The sequence below is a fragment of the Mobula hypostoma genome, chromosome 9, assembly GCF_963921235.1.
Source record: "Mobula hypostoma chromosome 9, sMobHyp1.1, whole genome shotgun sequence".
In the NCBI taxonomy this organism is placed as follows: domain Eukaryota; kingdom Metazoa; phylum Chordata; class Chondrichthyes; order Myliobatiformes; family Myliobatidae; genus Mobula; species Mobula hypostoma.
Genome location: NC_086105.1, coordinates 130,864,482 through 130,885,471, shown reverse-complemented (window position 1 = coordinate 130,885,471; position 20,990 = coordinate 130,864,482). Strand labels below are relative to the sequence as shown.

Below are 20,990 nucleotides of genomic sequence, written 5' to 3'. Positions count from 1 at the left end.
AAATTTAGAAGGACCTGATTTATAAGGAAAGATTGAATAGATTAGGACCTTATTTCTTGGAACGTAGAAGATTAAGAGGAGATTTGATAGATGGATACAAAATTATGAGGGAATTATAGATAGGGTAAATGTAAGCAGGCTTTTTCCACTGTGGTTGGGTGGTACTGCAACCAGAGGGCATAGGTTAAAGGTGAAAGGTGAAAAGTTTGAGGGGAACAGGAGGGGAAACTTCTCTATTCACAGGGACATGAGAGTGTAGAATGTGCTGTCAGCACAAGTGGTGCCTGCAAGCTCAATTTCACCACTTAAGATAAGTTTTGATGGGTACAAGGATGGTATGGGTATGGAGGGTTATGGTCTTGCCACAGGTTGATCGGAGCAGGCAGTTTAAATGGTTTGGCAGAAACTAGATGGGCCAAAGAACTGGTTTCTGTGCTGTAGTTTTCTATGGCACTATGACACAATGACATGCATTTCATTAAAGAGACAACTTAAATCAAAGTGTCCTAATTTTGAAACTGTTACATATGGGCAAACGCACATTTAACTCATTGGCCTCTTCGTTGAAAGTGGAAGGATTAAGGCAGATCCTAACAAGTTGATTCTTTAGAGGTCGGCACCAAAGTACAAGCTTAAGTCTTAAAAGTCCATGAAATTTTGAAATATTGCACAAAAACATTATTACTTTCATAACTCTTGCATTTGTTTTTATTTCCCTTTTTACTATACACCACTACTTTGCTTAGCATTAGGGAGAGCCTCCTAGGCTTCCAGGCCTAAGAGTGTTAATGGAAATTAACGGAATCAGCACTAGGAGAGGTAACATTTTATAAATGCATCAGAATTAACAGTATTGTTGTACTGACAAACTCTTGTCCTCCCACCTGCTACACCAGTAACACGGGTGAGGGTGGTGGTGGTTTCAGCTGTCCATTACAATGCAATGCTTGCAATAAACAATTAATGGAATCTCAGCACTGCACGGCAAGGTGTAAGGCAATGTGCAATGGCTGCCTCTGAAGGTTAGTGGTGGGCAGGCTGGAGCTTGAAACTTAAGCTTGTTACCACACAGAAATATCTAGGTTGTGGAAAGTTGTGCAGCTAAACAGAAATTTGGTGGGTGGGGGGGGGGGAGAGGAGGGGGAAATCACCTTGCTAGGGCAGGTGATGACAGACAGAGAGCATAGGAGCTCAGTAATCAAGGTATCAGCAAGAGTGCAGACATGAGCACACATCCGCACTGAGTGGCAGCTCTCTCACTCCAGCCCATATAGTACCAGTGAAAGAGATCATCGGCAGCAGTTAGCAGGGTTCACGCCAAGATGTCCCATGTAGGAGGGCAGTATACACACACACACACACACACACACACACACACGGGAGTGTTCAAATTTCAGGACCAAGAATACTATTACTAATTACCACTCTGCTGGACAGCACAAAACAGGAGACTAGCACAATACCGGTTTTCTACACCAAGGTAAAATAACTTGAATTTTCATTGAGGATATACACTTGGGCTAATAATACATTATTCCCCTCGTAAAGCTGTATGGGTCCTAGTGCCCTTCCCTTGGACAACATCGGTGGCGTGGAGAGGCCGGTCTTCCATACAACCTTGCCCAGGCCTCAGTCATCATCAAAAATCGATGGACAGCCGAAGAAGATTCCCCTCTTAAAGAATGCTGACAGGTTTATGTACAAGAATCATATTTGAACATTTCATCAGTAATGCTTCCAGAACTTAAGAGAATCTGGATTTACAACTTATATTTCACTTTTGGACAGTATCTCATGTAAATGAACCACATATCAATGCTCTGCACTAGCAGCAATGCTCAGTTTCTTCTCTGATATATTAAACAAGGTCTTCCGGGCACTAAACTTGGCTTATTTTTAAAAGAACAAATAATTTTAGCTACTGGGAGAAATTTCACCAAGGCATCAACCAATGATCAGAGTTTGAAAATATTTCTCTTGGCTAATGGTAATAATTTTTATATAGAGGTCATTAGTATTGTCCATTTTTAGGATTAAGAAAACCTGCCGTTAAACATTCTGAAGCAATCACATTACAGTATACACCTGCATTAGGCCTCTCATAAAAAATGTTAATGTGTATAAGAGATCGTGCATAAAACAATTTAGTAAAGGGCCTCAGTATTTCATTCTAGTAACCGCTTCGTGCACTTGAGCAATAGATTTCTCTTTTTCGCACGTTAATACTAAACTTGTATCCTTTTAAGCCTTAAACCTTAAAAATTAAGGTAAAACTGACCTGCACCAAGATACTTAAAAAGTTATCTTCTGTAAGAACACAAGAAAGATTTGGTCATTTGATCCCTAGTTTTTGCCACATCATTCAATAACAACTGATCTATTAACTCAGTATCATTTTACTACACTAATTTTATAACCCTAAAATTATGGCAGTCTTGGTTTCTGGGATTTTTTCCTTTTAAAAAAGGTCAAAAGTAATCATTTTGAATATTCCTTCCAGTACCATCTGAATTTAAACCATTTTAGCAAAAGCTATTCCTTTCACTCCTAACTATTGCATTATGCTTTTGGCAAGACGGCGTGACTGGTCACAGTGGCTTCTACAGGGTCACAACAGGTGCTACCGTTCTACTTAAACTTACATTTAACGATTATGTTCCTGATATACATTAAAAACTCAAAAGACTACAAGTTTACACCATCAGCAAGTTGCTTGCTGGCAGAGATACCGAAGGAGCTGTGCAACATGCTGCTGCCTGAGTCGATGGAGGCTTGCAAATAGCAAGAGGCCATCATGGTCACTTCTCTTGTGATCGCAAGACGGAGCAGCTCCCTGGCCTCAGTTGTAGCAAGGAGTAGGACTGAATCCTTGGCGCTGCCTGATTGCAGCCATCCAGAGTGAGGGGACAAAGTCATTGTGTTTCTCTAGGGGCGGTGTGGCTTTGCCTGGCAGAAGGCAAGCTCTGTTGTGGTCAACTGCAGATTTTTTGGCTGCACTCAATGGACTTGGGCAGCAAGCTGTGGGGTCGCTTGCTTTTCGGCTGCCGGGGCAAGAGGCGGCTGAGCCAGTGTGCTCCACTGGGTGCGGTGTAGCACAGTTGTAGCGACTGAAGATTTCAAATAGACTAAGGGGTCTGGACTACATACATATATATTTGTGTGTGTTTTTTTTAAAAACTCACATTCTATATGCACTGTATCTCATATTGTACGTGCAAGGACTGGACATCAAGTCTTGGTATCGCAGGGAGTGGTGGGGGGTGTTGGGAGGGAGGGAAGAACCTCTTATTACATGATTGTGATCTTGTGTGCGCCTGTTGGTAATATGTTGTTGCACCTTGAGCCAATAGTAACACTCTCTCGTTTGGCTGTATTCATGTATGGTTAAGTGACTATTAAACTTGAATTGAATTGAATGTACTCACAGATTTTGGGTTCAGTTCGGTAGTGATAATTTGGAGCAAGCACTTCAGTAACCTCTGACTTGTACCCTTTGTTCTCTCGGTTTCCTCTTGGTTATTCCTCTGGGTCTGCACCCAGTCATATTCAAGTTGCAATTTGCTGGGTTTCCCCAGCATGAGGTACAATTCAGCCAATGTCAAATTTTCAGAAGTACGTGGATTCCAGCCATCCTCCAGCATCTGCTGGGCCAAGTGAGTAGCATCATCTTTCGGTGGCTTTGGAACAATGCTGGCATTACCAGTTTGCCCCTGAGAAGGTGAACTAGTGTTTGTGGTCTGCCTATGGCAGTCAGTATCAGGCACCTCATCCGTGCATCCCACTGTCTCTTCACGAGTGCAAGTAGTAGGCAGTGTCCCATTATCTCCATCATCTGCTGCAGTTGGACAGGACAATGGTGGTGAAGTGGTATCAGTAGGTAATTGTGGCTTTGAGACTGCAACCTGTTCAATGCTGGATTCCACAACTTCTACCATTCCAGAGTGCACGGCATTGGAATCACTACAAAATCCATTTATGCCCGAAGCAGTAACACCCTTCTCAGAGGATTTATCCTGACAAGGACACCTTTCTGCAGGTGCTGACAGACAGTTCTGACAAGACTTCACGCAGCGAGCAGCTGGGTCCAAAAGAGATGTCTCATCAATATTAACCACACCCCCAGAGACACAGTGCTCAGTAATGGCGGTTGGTTCTGGGGACTCCATTAAAGGAACCTCATTACCACTGCATTCTTCAGTAGAAGCATCAGAATTAGATTTGGGTGAATTAACTATGTTTTCTCCATTTTCTCCCAATTCCTGCTGTCCCATGTCAAACATCTCCTCTGCTTTTGGACTTCCCTGTTGGGAAACTACCTCTCCTGCAGAGGTACTCTCCAAAGAAGGCATTTCCTCTTCAGTGCTTTGTGATCCTTCACCAGTCATCAACGTAGTTGTTTTAAAACCAGTTCTCCCATCTGTCGTGCTTCGAATTTGTTTTACTTGCCCCTTCACTGTGCCCTGAGTTCCTTGACTAAGGGGAGCAGTCATATCCTTTGTGGCAGGGGCTCTTGCTAATATTTGTGCTGGTGGGAGTAAGTGAGTGTCCTTTACATTCTGTCTGCACCGTCCTGTTTCCTGCCAGTGCACAGTGCAGCAAGCTTTTGAGTGAACTACCTTTGCCACTTCAGGCAATACAGTTAAAGTACAATTCTCTGCAGGGTAGAGGTGGAGCTCTGTCTTTTCCTCAAACCCCATAAACCTTGATTCGCCATATCCTGAATCTTGCTGGCGCTCTTCCAATGATTTACGCTGAAAATAACATTAAGGAGAAACGAGACAGGTCATTTTAAGAATTCATTGTATAAGTTTACCTTACGTTTTAGCCTTGTCAAGCTCACTCTGGTCACCACTCAGCCTTCTCCACTGCAATAATAAATCCAAGCTAATCTAGTCTCTTCTTATGCTGAAATACTTCATCCCAGCAGCATCCTGTTGATCTCCTCTGCGATTTCTTCAGTGTAATCATATCCTTCCTACAAAAGTTGGCCAGAATTGCACACAGTACTCCAGCTATGGCCTAACTAGTGATGTACTCTGTACACCAACAGAAGGCATCAAGTATTCTGTGAACCTTCATAGCCACATTATGTATCAATCCAACTGCCTTTGGGGATCCTTTGGCATTTCTACCATTTTGTCTCAAGTACTTCCCAGGATTCTACCAAAATTTCTGTATATGCTGTCCTTATTAGATGCCACAAAATATAATATCTCACATTTTTTTTGAAGAATTCCATCTGTCATTTCACAGCCCACCTCAATATCTGTAGACAAAGATTAGCCTCCACACGATGTATAACACCACCAATCTTTATATCACCGGCAAACTTATAAATCGTATAAATCTTTATTCACATCCACATCACTGATATACGTAATAAATAGCACCAACCTTTGCAATACACCAACGAGTCACAAGCATTCAATTTACAAAAGCAACTCTCACCTTTTGAACCCATTGACAAGATCACACATGGGCAAAGGCCTTACCAAAGACCAAGTACGCTACAATTCACTACGAACTGACATTCTTGAGCATTTCCTTGCCATGTCAACTATCCCTGACTAATCACTGTTTCTCCAGGTATGTACATATTAATCTTCTCTTCTCAGAATATTCTCCAACAATTTCCCTAGCACTGACATCGGACTTAGTGGCCTGTAATTTCTTGGTTTAATGCATTCTTTGTAGCACCAGTACTGACAGAGCACGACAGGCCACTGCTGCCAGACTGGCTCTGTGGCAGGTGGTGAGGGAATCAACAAGATGGAAAAAAATCAACTTGATCACCAATCATGTCTGACACTTCCCTCCCCTGACTTGACCTCTCTGTCTCCATCTTTGGAGACGAACTGCTGACTGACATCTTTTATAAACGCACTGATTCCCACAGTTATCTTGACTATATCTCTTCCCACCCTGTCTCCTGTAAAACGTCATTCCCTTTTCTCAGTTCCTTCGTCTCCGCCACATCTGCTCCCAGGATGCAGCTCTCCTTCCCAGGACATGAGATATCCTCATTCCCCAAAGATCAAGGCTTCCCTTCCTCCATCACTGATGCAGGCTCTCACCTGCACCTCTTCCATTTCCCAAACATCTGTGCTCAGCCCATCGTCTGCCGCCACAACAATGATAATTCCTCGTCCTTACCTACCACCCCATGAGCCTACACATTCAACACATCCAACACATCATCCTCGGCAACTCCTGCCATCTCCACAGGCATACTACAATCAAATAAACAGTTGCAAGAAAAAGTTTGTGAACCCTCTGGGGTAATGCCTTCTACAAAAACTATTTTGAATCAGGTGTTTCAATCAATGAATGCTGCAGGAGATGAAAAAGAACCCAAAGGTAACAACAAACAACCTGGAGAAATCTCTAGAATTTGCTAAAGTCTCTGTTAACGTGTCCACTGAACAAAACACTGAACAAGAATGGTGTTCATGGAAGGACACCATGGAGGAAACCACTCTTCTCTAAAACAAAACATTGCTGCATGATTCAAGTTTGCAAAGACCACCTGGATATTCCACAACGCTTCTGGGACAATATTCTGTGGACAGATGAGACAGAAGTTAAACTTTTTGGCAGAAATGCACACCACTATGTTTGGATGAAAAAGGGCACTGCACACCAACACCAAAACCTCATCCCAACTGTGAAGCATGGTGGAAGGAGCATCAAGGTTTGGGGCTGCTTTACTGCCTCAGGGGCTGGATAGCTTGCAATCATTGAGGGAATAATGAATTCATAATTATATCAAGACATTTTACAGGGAAATGTCCAGGAAGCGGTCTGTCACCTGAAGCTTAATAGAAGTTGCATGGTGCAACAAGACAATGATCTGAAACACAACAGTAAAATCAACAACAGAATATTAAAAAAAAAGAAAATTTGTGTTTTGGTATGGCCAAGTCACAGTCCAGACCTTAACCCAATTGAAATGCTCTGGCATGACCTCTAGAGACCTGTACATGCAAGGTATCCCTGGTGAACTGAAACAGTTTTGTATTGAGAAATGGTCTAAAATTTCCCCTCACAGTTGTGCAAGTCTAATCAGCAGCTACAGGAAACATTTGGTGGAGGTTACTGGTGCTAAAGGAGGCTCTACCAGTTATTAAATACTTTTCACATACTTTTTCCAGCTTAGACTGTGAATGATTAAACAATGTGTTCAATAAAGACATGGAAATTACAATTATTTGTGTGTTGTAGTTTAGGCAGATTGAGTTTGTCTATTATTGTGACTTAGATCAAGATCAGACCACATTTTATGAGTATTTAATGAAGTAGGCAATTCACAAACTTTTTCTTGCAAATGTACCATTACCTCCTCCCTTCTGTCTGCTTTCATAGCGATAGCTCCCTCCATGATTCCCTTGTCCATTCTTCCCTCCTTACTGATCTCCCTCCTGGCACTTAACCCTGCAAGCAGCCAAAGTGCTACACCTGTCCATTCACCTCCTCCCTTACCTATACTCAGGGCCCCAAACAGCCCTTCCAGGAGAGGCAACACTTCACCTGTGGATCTGCTGGGGTTGTCTGTTGTGTCCAGTGCTCCCGATGTTGCCTCCTCTGTACTGGAGAGACCCATTGTAAAGTGGTAGACTGCTTTGTTGAGCACCTCCATTCCACCCACCAAAAGCAGAACCTCCTAGTGGCCAAACATTTTAATTCCAATTCCCATTCCCGTACCAACGTGTCAGTCCATGGCCTCATCTTGGGGTGGAGGAGCAACAGCTTATGTTCTGACAGGGTAGCCTTCAACCTGATGGCATGAATATTGATTTCTCCTTCTGATAAAAAAAAGTACCCTCCATCTGCCCTCTTCTTCTGTTCCCCAATCTAGCTTCTCACCTGTTTATCTCCTATAAGATTCCTTACTGTCCAGCTCTTCATCTTTCCCACCCACCAAGCTTCACCTATCACCTTCTAGCCTTCCTCCTCTCCTCCCCCCCCCCCACCTTTTAGTCTGGCATTTTCCCCCTTCGTATCCAGTCCTGAAGAAGGGTCTCAGCTCAAATCGCCGACTGTTTATTCATTTCTATAGACGCTACCTGACTTGCTGAGTTCCTCCAGCACTTCGTGTGTGTGTTGCTTTGGATTTCCAGCATCTGCAGACTTCCTCACATTATTGATCACCAATCTGCCTGTTGCAGTAATAACTATGTCCACAAGTTTCATAGCCCTCATGGAGACTAATTCCTGTCTTCACAGTGAAAAGCCAGTTTGCTGTGCTGCATGCGACTACCACCATGCTAAACAGGACAGTTTGCACACAGATCTAGCAATTCAAAACTAGGCATCCATGAGGAGCTGAGCACCTTCAGAAGAATTTTACTCAGGCTCAATCTGCAAACTCATTCCTTAGCGCATCCCTTGCTTTACCATCACCAAACCTGCAAATCAAAACTAGTTCAATAGAGGGCAGGAGGACAAGCAATGGCAAACAATAATAAAGTACCAAATTTGCTATCCTTCATCCATCTGACAACTCTTCCTCAGTCAGAGAAGATTTAAAAATTTCAATCAAAACCCAGCAGCCTCCTCTCTTACCTCCTATAGCAGCCGGGGATACACACAAATCCTTTTCACGCATCCAAACTAATTGCATTTACCCACATTAGAATTGTATCCTTGCCAATTTAAATGTGTGTCAAATTTAAATCCCTCTTAACCATAGTAATGACATCTGATTTAAACACTTCCACTGATGGTGTGCTCCAGATCATCATCCACACTATGTAAAAAAAAACTTCTCTCAAATCCGCTTTAACATTCTTTCCTCGCTCCTTAAATCTGTAACATTTCCACTTCTCAACCTGTAAAAATATATAATATTCACTCCCACCGCGCCCCCCCCATGGTAAGTTGTTCCAGAATTCCATCCTCTTCAATTTCTCCAACTACAATATCATTTATCAGAGTGATAAATGCATTTACTTAGACCTCACCAACATCCTCTGGATCCATAACTTTTTCCCCAAGCTAGTGTCAGAATGTACCAATAAAATACTACAGGATTTTCCTTAAATCTTGCCTGCCAGTACCATTTTCATGTGCTCTCTTTATCCACCTATGTCTCAAAAGCTACATTTTTTTCTAAAAAATCCAAGTTCATTAGGCTTGCTAACTTTACCCTGGACAAAGCAGATCATTAAAAAAAGTGGTGTGTATTTCACAGAAACAAGTACTAAGGTACACCATGTGGCATTGGTAAACATTTATTTAAAGCACTCCACCTGCCTGTGACAGGATAAATTTTAAAAAGATAATACAACCTTGAGAAATGAAGCAGGGAAAAACACACCTATTCCCTCATATATCAGCAATTTTTTTTGGATTTCACCTGAGGACAGTTTCCCTTGCTCCAGTCTGCAGAAGTGGGGCAATAATAATTTGAGAATTATGGTGATGAACTATCCTAGAAGTATCTGGTACCTTATTAAAGCAAAACCATCTTGTCCTAGAACCACACCGATTTTTTTTTTCCCCCCCAAGTGTCATGTTGTCACTTGTAGATAAAAAATGACCAAGCCAGAAGTTCAAAAGGAAAAAACAGACCGCTTCAAGCCATGGACAACACCAACAATAGCAAAGTTTTCTGTGAATCAAAGTCTTTCCTAAGTCACCAAAAATTCTCTGAGCCAGCTTTCTACACTAAGCTCATTCCAGACTTTTCCCTGAAGTTCACACAGGTTGTAGATACTGATTGTGTTTTTCCTGCCTACCAACTGCAAGTGAAAAAAGGTCAATAAATAGCAATACTTAAATGTTTCAATGAGGTTACCTGTCAAGCAGTGACAACGCTTTATCAAAAGTCTGCCTGGAATTCATTGATAAACTGGCTGCAAAGCTTTCTTGTTCACTCAAATTTAAAAGGATACAATCCTGAATTCCTGTAATGCCCATTTATGTTTGAGGAAATCAATGAGGCTGGAAACCTTTCGATGTAGTTCTACCATCATCCTGTAAAGGAATACACTCAGTCCATCAAACAGTACACTGTTTATAATATTGCATTTCATTTAATAAATAACATACAAGGAGAGGTATTTAAAATCATGGATTAAAAGTATAAATTCACAAATGCAACTGACAGGTTCTAGCAAGGAGCTCAAAAATCAACTAACATTTTAGCAATGATGCACAAGAAGATGAATGTGAGTCACATCCATCACGTTGCACATGGAAATCTCACGATCTGTCATACCACTGTGAGCTATGGAATTGGGTAGCAGGAGCTTTTCAAAGCAAAACAATTTGCAGAGAATTGGTGTTCTGCCCATTTTATTTATCCAAGGACAGTCAGGATACATGAAGCAGACAGAAAATGCCAGAGAAACTCAGCAGGACAGATCGCATCTATGCAAATTAATAAATTGTCAACATATTGGGCTGAGACCCTTCATCAGGACTGATGAAGATTTATATGAATGAGGTTCATACACATAAAGATCAAATCTTCCATTAGTCATTGATGAAGGAATACTTCACAGCAAATTATGTAATTCAATTAAATCTAAACATTTACTATTATTAACAAGTTTGGCAAATGCCCAGATCTAGTTTTCTTCTTGATATTATATTAAAGTACTTTATAATGTATCAAATAAATAGGGTGCAGTCCACACCACCTTCAAATGTTATGAATAGAAATACCCTGACATAAAAGTCAGTTTCCCTCCAATTGGTACAATTTTTAATATTTTTGAGTTCTGTTCTGCTAAATGTTAATTAAAAAGTCTGGATTACATAAGTACACCAACCTTGCATTAGTTATTTATAAAAAGTTTCATTCCAAGATACAGAGAACCCTCATCGGGTAACAAAAATTTGCCCTTATAGAATTCACAAATCACGACCCAAAAATTTGAGATACAGAAAGGAATTTGCTTTTGGAGAATTTAGGTGGAATAAAGGAAACACAGAACTTATTTCTTTCCAACTTGCATTTCTAGGTGAAAACAAGACAACACAACACACCATTTTCTAGGAACGCAACCCCTCCTGCTCCCACACAACATGAGGGTCACCTATAATCATAGGAATTCTACAAGTGCTATATAAAAGGTAAAGCTTCATAAACACACCACAAATATAAAAGTGATAAAATTTTCTAAAACTGTTGTCAGTGAAACAAAGCAATGGATCACAAATAAACGTCAGAAATTTATTCTCTACCGTAATCGAGGATTCTGTGCCAAACTCTGCACTCTTGCCCAGGTGTAATTACTACGAGGCAGTAGTTCAAGGAGCACTTTCACGGGAAGCCGAACTGGTTTCTGATCCTCTTCATCACTAATTCCTAAAAATAATTTAAAAAGGCAATCATATAATTGTCTGTCATGGGGGGGGGTGCGGCTGTAACAGAAAAGGAAATGAAGGAAGCAGGCTTAATGTTAGAGAGTCTCTGAACACTTGTTAAGAGAGAACAAAGAGATAAATGACTGTAACACATGATGATTAGATATGTACATTGAAGGAAAAGAGACACGGATGAAACTCAGGATTGGAATGAAAGATAATGTGAAAGTGAAAATATATTGGAAATGAAGTGCATGAGTTGAGATTGCAAAGAATGGGTTTGCGACGGTAACCTCTTTCTTGTCCGTATACTCACAATCACTCTCCAAATTCAAATTTAAAGGGCTTTATTTTGAAACCACAAGCAATGCCGAATGGAAAGAAAGTAGGGAGAAGCCTTAAAAAAACAAAGCATTCCAAAAAGATTGGTTAAAAGAAGAAGTGAAAAAGCACAGATCAACAGAGGGGGAAAAAAGGACAGTATCAGAGACAATATGATAGAGTTATAATATTTTTCAATTAACCGTCTCAAACCTGTGAAAGGTTTTGCATCACTTTGGTGGTAGTCTGCATCAGTGTGGTAACCTTGCATATAGAAAACTTAAAAGTAAAATTGGATATACAAATTCCCAAGATGAAGTGGAGCTAGTGATTGCATGGAAACAGAATCAGTACACCTAGATAAATTTTAAAGCATTTCTTAATTATATAGAATTGAGAAATGAAGCTGAACACATGACTGAAGTGTCAGTAGGGGTGTAATCAGAATGAGGATACAATTACAGTGTTTAAAAGACAGTTAGACGGGTACATGGATTGGAAATGTTGAGAGGGATAAGGGCCAAATGCAGAAAATGGGACTAGCTCACTGAGACAACTTGGTTGGCATGAGTGAGTTGGTTAATATAAAAGGACCTGTTTCCATGCTGTATAACTCTATGACTTTACAATGGTACTCTGCAGATTGCCTAATCTAGCTCTACTATAGCAGGAATCCCATGCATTCCTGTTACCACCCTGAAACCTGTGCTCCACTGGTATTATGACAGTGCCACCATGCCGTCAACTTGAGAGTCATAGAATACTACAGCACAAAACAGGCCCTTCAGATTATCTAGTCTATCCCTAATTGTTATTCTGTCTCGTCCCATCAATATACACCTGACCCATAGCCCTCCCTACCCTTCCCATTCATGTACTTATAGAAACATCTTTTAAATTTAGCAATCAAATCCACATCACCCACTTCTATTGCCATCTCATTCCACATTCACACCACCCTGAGTGAAGAAGCTCTCCTTCAGGCTCCTCTTAAATATTTCACCTTTGACACTTAACCTATGACCCCTTGTTCTTTTCTCACCCAGTCTTTCTTCTTAGTTGGCCTCTCTTCCATGACTATGACTAGTCTGCAGCAAAACTCTTAATATTGGCCCAAGTCCTTAGACATGATTGAAGAAACTATACCATGGCTGACCAGGCAGGGTACATCTTTGTCATGTACGTATCTGGAACTTGGGTCAGTACTAGACAGTCCATACAGTTTTTGGGAATTTATCTATATTTGGCAAAAACTGAGTGACTTGATCATCTATTTCAGAATTGACCATGTATGGAGTCACAGATTGGAAAAGAAAACTAAGTTCCTTTCCTAAAAGGATCTCCATTTTCCAGTGAATGATGATAATTCAGATGTGTTGTCACCATTAATATAACAAGCTTTTAAATTCAGATTTACTTGCTTAAAACTCACCTGACATCATGGTGAAATTTGATTATGCATAAAATCTAGATTATTACTTCAGGATCTGTCTGAAACCCAGAAACATAACCACTATGCATTCATACTTCATGAAAATATGCTATTTTAACTTGCATCTTGTTTTAGACCATAAAACCATAAGATTAGATTATTAGATTATGAGGACACGCAGTCTTCTTTTATTGTCATTTAGTAATGCATGCATTCAGAAATGATACAATGATTTTCTAGAATGATATCACAGAAACACGTGACAAACCAAGACTGAAAAACTGACAAAAACCACATGATTATAACATATAGTTACAACAGTGCAAAGCAATACCGCAATTTGATAAGAACAGACCATGGGTATGGTACAGTCTCAAAGTCTCTCGAAAGTTCCATCATCTCACGCAGACGGTAAACCTCCAGCACCGCAAACTTGCCGATGCAGCATCCCCGAAGCATCCGACCACAGTTTGACTCCGAGTCCGTCCGAAAACTCCGAGCCTCCGACCAACTTCCCGACACCAATGCACCGAGCACCATCTCCGCCGAGCGCTTCGACCCCGGCCCCGGCAACAGGCAAGGCCGAGGATTTGGGGCCTTCCCTCCAGAGATTCTCCATCGCACAGTAGCAGCAGCAGCAAAGCAGGCATTTCAGAAGTTTCTCCAGATGTTCCTCCGTGCTTCTTCACGTCTGTCTCTATCAAATCAGGATTGTGCATGGCATCCTACTTCACAGATACGATATCAATTCGGAACAGCCGCGTGCGCTGCGTCGCGGTGCCATCTTCTCCTCCCTCCCTATAGGAGCAGAATTAGGCTATTTGGCCCATCGAGTCTGCTCCGCCATTTCATCATGGCTGATCCATTTTCCCTCTCAGCCCCAATCTCCTGCTGTCTCCCTGTACCCCTTCATGCCCTGACCAAACAAAAATATATCAATCACAGCCTTAAATATACACAAAGGCTTGGCCTCCACAGCTGCCTGTAGCAACAAATTCCACAGATTCACCACTCTCTAGCTAAAGAAATTCCTCATCTCCATTCTAAAAGGACATCCCCTCCCCTACTCTAAGGCTGTGTCCTCCGGCCTTAGATTCTTCCACCTCTCCAATTCCACTCTATCGAGGCCTATCACCATTTGATAGGTTTCAATAGGTCACCCCTCATTCTTCTGAATCTAGTGAATACAGGCCCAGAGGCATCAGATGCTCTTCATATGACAAGCCGTTTAAACCCGGAATCATTTTTGTGAACCTCCTTTAAGGGTTTAGAGGGTTCTCCATTTTTAGCACATCACTTCTAAGACACGAGGCCCAAAATGCTCACAATACTCCAAGTGAGGCCTCGCCAGTGTTTTATAAAGACTCAACATTACATCCTTTTTTTTTACTAGTCCTCTTGAAATGAATGCGATAATTGCATTTGCCTTCCTCACCACAGACTCAGCCTGCAAATTAAGCACTTCCAAGTCCCTTTGCACCTCAGATTTTTGAATTTTCTCTCCATTTAGAAAATAGTCAACCCTTTCATTTCTCCCACCGAAGTGCATAACCATACACTTCCTGATACTATATTCTAGCTGCTACTTCTTTACTCATTTTCTTAACCTAAGGACTTCTGTAGCCCTTCAACTTCCTCAAAACTACTTGCCCCTCCACCTATCTTCATATAGTCTGCAAACTTCGCAAAAAGCGATCAATTCCATCGTTCAAATCATTGACAAATAACGGAACAAAAAAAAAACTGGTCCCAACACAGACTCCGTGGAACACCACTAGTCACTGTCAGGCACAAGAAAGGGCTCCCTTTATTCCTACTGTTTGTCTCCTGCTAACCAGCCACCAAGTAACGTCAACTTCACAGACTTCATGACCCCTGACACCTGGAACTTCCACCATACTGCTAGTGTCTTCTACAGTGAAGACTGATGTAAAATACTTATTCAGTTCATCCGCCATTTCGTTGTCCTCCATTACCTTTCCAGCATCGTTTTCCAGCAATCCGAAAGCCACTCGTGCCTCTCTTTTATACTTTATGTATCTGAAGAAACTTTTGGTATCCTCTTTAATATTATTGGCTAACTTACTTTCATATTCCACCTTTACCTTCTTAATGACTTTTTAGTTGCCTTCTGTTGGCTTTTAAAAGCTTCCCAATCCTCTAACTTCCCACTAATTTTTGCTCTGTTATATGCCCCCTCTTTTGGCTTTTATGTTGGCTTTGACTTCTCTTGTCAGCTACGGTTGTGTCATCTTGCCTTTAGAATACCTCTTCCTCTTCGGCATGTACATGTCCTGTGCCTTCTGAATTGCTTCCAGAAATTCCAGCTATTGCTGCTCTGCCGTCATCTCTGCCAGTGTTCTTTTCCTATCAATTCTAGCCAATTCCTCTCTCATGCCTCTGTAATTCCCTTTACTCCACTGTAATACTGATACATCTGACTTTCGCTTCTCTTTCTCAAATTTCAGGTTGAATTCAATCATATTATGACCATTTGTCTCCCCCAAGGGTTTTTCTAAGCTTAAGATTTCTAATCAGTTCTAGTTCATTGCACAACACCCAATCCAGAAGAGCCAATCCCCTACGAGCTGCTCTAAAAAAGCCATCTCTTAGGCATTCTAGAAATCTCTCAGGCACTCGTAGAATCAAATATCAACCTGATTTTCCCAATCTACCTATATATTGAAATTCCACATGACTATTGTAATATTGTCCTTTTGGCATGTATTTTCTACCTGCCGTTGTAATTTGTAGATTATATCCTTTCTACTATTTGGGGGTCTGGATACAACCCCCATCTTGCAGTTCCATAGCTCTATCCACAATGATTCAACCCTTCTGACAAATGTCGCCTCTTTCTAATGATCATTTCACTTTTTACCAACAGAGCAATGCCTCCCCCTCTGCCTTCCTGCTTGTCCTTTTGATACACTGTATACCCTTCGACATTAAGCTCTCAACTACAATCTTCTTTTAGCCATGATTCAGTGATGCCTACCTCATGCTAATCTGCAACTGTGCTATAAGATTATCTACCTTATTCCATATACTCTGTGCATTCAAATACAATACCTTCAGTCCTGTATTCACCCTTTTCCATTTTGTCCACCTTTTACATTGCAACTCAAACTGTTGGTTGCAATTTTGCCCTAACAACAGCCCCTCCTCACTACACATTGCCTATTTGTAAACCAGCTACCTCATTTCAGCCCTATCATCCACCTTTCCTATGATACTTCTTGCACTGAAATATACGCAGCTCCTGACACTAATCATGCCATGCTCAACGTTTTGATTCCCAACTTTGTCTGAGGTCTTACCATCATCTGCCTCCACAACCTCTCTACTAACCATTCTGGCACTCTGGTTCCCATCACCCTGCAGCTCTAGCTTAAAACCCATCATGCAGCATTAGCAAACCTTCCCGCTAGGATATCAGTCCCCCTCCAGTTCAGGAGCAAACCATCCCTTTTGTACAGATCCCACCTTCCTTGGAAGAGAGCCCAGTGATCCAACAATCTTATGCCCTCCCTCCTACACCAATTCTTTAGCCACGTTTTAAACTGTATAATCTTCCTAGTTCTGGCCTCACTAGCATGTGGCACAGGTAGCAATCTTGAGATCACAGCCTCTCCTCACTACACATTGCCTGTTTGTAAACCAGCTACCTCATCCCTAAACTTAGGTCCTGCCCTTGTACTTAGCACCTGTCTCCCTGAATTCACTCATCCTAGCCATGTCATTTGTACCTACATGGATCACAACCTCTGGCTGCTCGGCCTCTCACTCAATGCTGAGGACTCAATCCGAGATGTCCTGGGCCCTGGCACCTGGGAGGCAACATACCATCTAGGAATCTTGTTCTCACACACAGAATCTCCTGGTTGTTTCTCTAATAAACAAATCCTCATCACCACAATGTCACTTTTCTCCCCACTTCCCTTCTGAGTCACAGAGCTGGACTCAGTGCCAGAGACTTGACCACCATGACTTTCCTCTGTTAAGTCAAACCAACCCCCCCCACCCCAACAGTATCCAAAGTGATATACCTGTTGTTGAGGGGGATGGCCACAGGGGTACTCTGCACTGGCTCCTTAATCTCTTTCCTCTTCCTGACTGTCACCCAGTTTTCTGTGTCCTGCACCTTGGACGTAACTACCTCCCTATATGTCCTATCTATCACCTCTTCATCCTCCCAAATGATCAGGAGCTCATCCAGTTTCAGCTCCAACTCCTAATGCAGTTTGTTAGGAAGCTGCAGCTAGATGCATTTCTCACAGTTGTGGTCGTTAGGGACACTGGAGGTCTCCCTGCTTTCCCACATCCTGCAAGAGGATTATTTCACTATCCTAGCTGAGCAGAAATAAAGGGAAGGAGAAAAAGGAAACTTAACCCTAAGCTTTACTTTTTTAGCTTTCTCTGACTGAAACCTCGAAGAGTTAAAGCCTTAAGATCACCACTCTGACTCTGCTCACTCAGTCGACGGACACTGCACTTGCCCCCCCACCTTCCTTTAATTTGCTCTTGCTAACAATCCCAAACTCAGAATGGTTGCTGGTCAAAGCTCTATTGTGCTGTAGCACCCTTTTCTACTCAGGCAGTAGACCCTCCTCTCAAAACTTCCAATATCTGTATTGGTTACTGTTGGAAGCTCTATCATTTTAGGTACTCTCAGGTAATAGATCAATATTCATGAGTCAACCAAGTGCCTAGCATGCAGCATCCATACCATGGTCAACAGCTTCTGCAAATCAGTGAAAAATGGATGTATTGCAACTTGATGTACAATCAATAGCAGCACTATCCAAGTGGTAGGCATAACCCAAAATTTACAAATTCACAGGTTGATACAGGGCTGCTGCAAGTTTAAAACCAAACATCTTACTAATACAGAGCATAGGTAAACTTCCAGCTGTTCATTAAATTGTGGCCACCCTACTTAATAGGGATACTTATACCTCATAGACACAAAAGAATCCTTATTCCTCTGATAACTCCTTTTTGATTCCTGAAATGATGGAGGCAGACTGTAATTTCCAATAGATTTTAATCTTATAACTCAATAACTGTTTTCCTTTAATGCACGCAGTAACTGAGATGTTACCATCAAAATATAAATTCTAATGCAAATTAGTAGGTATTTTATCTACAATTACAGAACTACAAACAATAGAAGAAAAATTGACTTGTAGCTTTGTGACTGCCTTGGAAGAAGCTGCCTCGACTAATTTAGTAATTTTTAATAGTTACTATGCAAACCTGACTTTATAAGTCGTCATTATTGATTGAGAAAAGAAAAGAAACAGGTGGAAGTTGTTATTCTGCATTCACAACTTTCACAACCAGTTGGAAATCCCCTCGTATTAAACCTAAAATTCTAATAGGCAAAACTTAGAAATTACCGATTTTATATTCATACACTGGCTGATTACGAATCTGCCAACAGATTGCCAAATATGATAACTTATTTGCTCTAAAAATGTGCCATTAGAGCAAAAGCACAAAGCAGCTCTTCACATCCTTCTTTTTCATGTTACTAACAATGACTTTTAGCAGCCCCTTAAAAACTTGATTTAAATTTGTCGCAAAGATATCGTTCTAGAACTTACCTTCAGGATCACAGAGTTTTTTCAAAGCCCGACACATAGGTGCTTTTATTCGCAAATTGCGACCTTTATATCGCACAGTTGTAGCCCTGAGTCAATTAGAAAGGAAAACAAATTACTTTAATTCATTTAAACTGAGAATTCACTTGACACAGCGCTCTGTATGTTTTTCTTTGGAAATTGATTGTTTAAGTCACAAAATCTTACAAAACCACAACATACTGCAATGTTTTATGTAATGAAACATTCATTAATACAAAGTTATGATCCCTCCATAAACATCCAAATTTCTTTTGGATAAAGTGAAAAGTTTCCAACTTTCCTGAAGAACATTTCAAACAGATGTTAATCACATCTAATCTTTATTTTCTACCATTCTGATATATCCTTTGACAGATTTACAGTAGATTACCCAATGATCTAAAGTTGTTATTGTTCTATTGAAATAGTCCATTGTATTAATCTCTTTGATTCTACCACCATCTTCTTTATTTTTAGAAAGCCCTTTGTCAATAACTTGTTTGTTTTTAAACATAATCCTTCCTTAGTTACCTTTGCAAACAAACAGAACAGTTTAATAGTTGCTTTTTGCATTAGACGCAGAGGTTGCAAAATACCTTGATGAATAGAAATCAAACAATTTTCAGGAGGTACCTAACTAAAGTAATCTGTCCAGTACAGATTTGGGAACATTGCTTTGTCACTTCAATAGATATATTGAAATTACTGCATCTGGTCAGTGAAAATAAGGAATTAAAAAATATAAATCAGTGTACATTTTGGTAACACTTTGGTTAGTTCTACACTATTATCTACGTCACTTCATTTTCAAATTATCCAGAAGCCGAGTGGCAGTTTCATTGGAAACATTGTCCCAGTTCTTCTTGGATTTTTCAGCTGCTTATTTAACACTTATCCTATACCACCAGGCCTCCTCTACTCAAAAAATAAATAGTATCTCCAGTAATATTACCAATGTACTTGGTTTTTCCAGGTCCAGATCAGAAGAGTTTCTGTAGCACTCCCTATAGTCCTTTTTGTACATCCAGCCTGCATATCACTCCCCTAGCTAGAAACTCTCATATCACCTCTGAGTGTTTTTATTTTTCTTTCCACCTCAGGTTTCAGTAATGACACCTAATGATATGGCAGCTTTAAATTTGAAATTATACCAAAAATTATTTGTCTGCTTAGACCACGATGTTAAATGCACAACACAGTGGTGCAATTAGTAGAGTTGCTGCTTCGGTACACCAGAGACACAGAGAGCTGATGTCTTTGTAGAACTGCCCATTCTAACCATGACTATGGGGTTTAGCTGGGTGTTTCAGTTTTCATCCACATCTCAAAGATGTATGGGTTTTTAATTGGCCACTGTAAATTACTGCTCCTATTACATGGTTGCAGGCTGACTTTAAACTAAATCACTTACCCAGCTTGAATTAATTCATTGAGTTTGGCTGCATTTTTATCATCCAAGCCTATAAAATAAATGGAACATCTTAACATTGAACTGATAGCCTATATAACATTTAGTAAGAATGAAATACTATCTCGAGTCATCAAAATCTTTCTTCAGAATTGTCTTTAATACTACTCCCATCTGAAAACATTTTTTAGAACGGTGCATAAGCAAAATATGATGGTTATTTAATGTGCTTTTTGGACTGCTTTTGCAATGCATGCAAGGGAAGGGCTCCATGTTGTTATTTAAATAGTCTTTCAGGATATTTTACATACATGCTGTGACAAGAATACACATAGATTAAGATGTTAGCTGTCCTGTGTGATCAGCAGTTGGTCTGCCACCTGTCTTCAGGAGAGAGAGAGATAAGGAAAACAATGGAGCAGCATTTGGAGATGTGTAATGAAGGGGAAGGAGAGCTGTCAAGAGCAGCTCCCCCTTTGAACCCTGAACTGTTTGAAGTGATGGACAGGCGATACCCCAGCAGGGGGATAAAAAGGGACAGGTTCACTAAGGCAGGACACACACGACACCTGAAGTAACGAGACCCTGGAAGCGGTGCGCCTCTCACAAGTCGGTGGGAAGCTTTTGGACGGCTGATCGCGGGATCAAGCCTTAGACGCTCAGGGTGGAAAGGCACGATCGGCGGGAACCTGGTGTGTGTCCACCCTTGCCTGGGTGCCAGGTTCAGCGCAGGGAAACGATCGTATCTGGAAACGGAGGGGTCACGGTCGGTGACCTCAGATGACATCACAAAGGACTCGCCCGAAAGCTGACTGCGAAGGTCTGTGTGGAAGCTGTGTTGAATATTCATTCGTTTTGCTCTCTCTCCTCCCCCCCCCACTGTCCATCG

The 20,990-nt window shown here is 41.1% G+C and overlaps 1 protein-coding gene across 3 annotated transcripts in view; it reads right to left on the bottom strand.

Moving 5' to 3' along the window:
* Positions 1-20,990, bottom strand: part of cramp1 (cramped chromatin regulator homolog 1) — a 91,919-nt gene that overhangs the window by 40,246 nt on the left and 30,683 nt on the right. For all 3 annotated transcript variants that reach the window (XM_063059174.1, XM_063059175.1, XM_063059173.1), the window contains exons 6-10: positions 20,105-20,153; positions 18,676-18,761; positions 11,191-11,314; positions 9,894-9,975; positions 3,426-4,751 (exon numbers count right to left, since the gene is read on the bottom strand). In XM_063059174.1, coding sequence (XP_062915244.1) covers positions 3,426-4,751; positions 9,894-9,975; positions 11,191-11,314; positions 18,676-18,761; positions 20,105-20,153 — 1,667 coding nt within the window. The remainder of the gene's footprint in view (positions 1-3,425; positions 4,752-9,893; positions 9,976-11,190; positions 11,315-18,675; positions 18,762-20,104; positions 20,154-20,990) is intronic.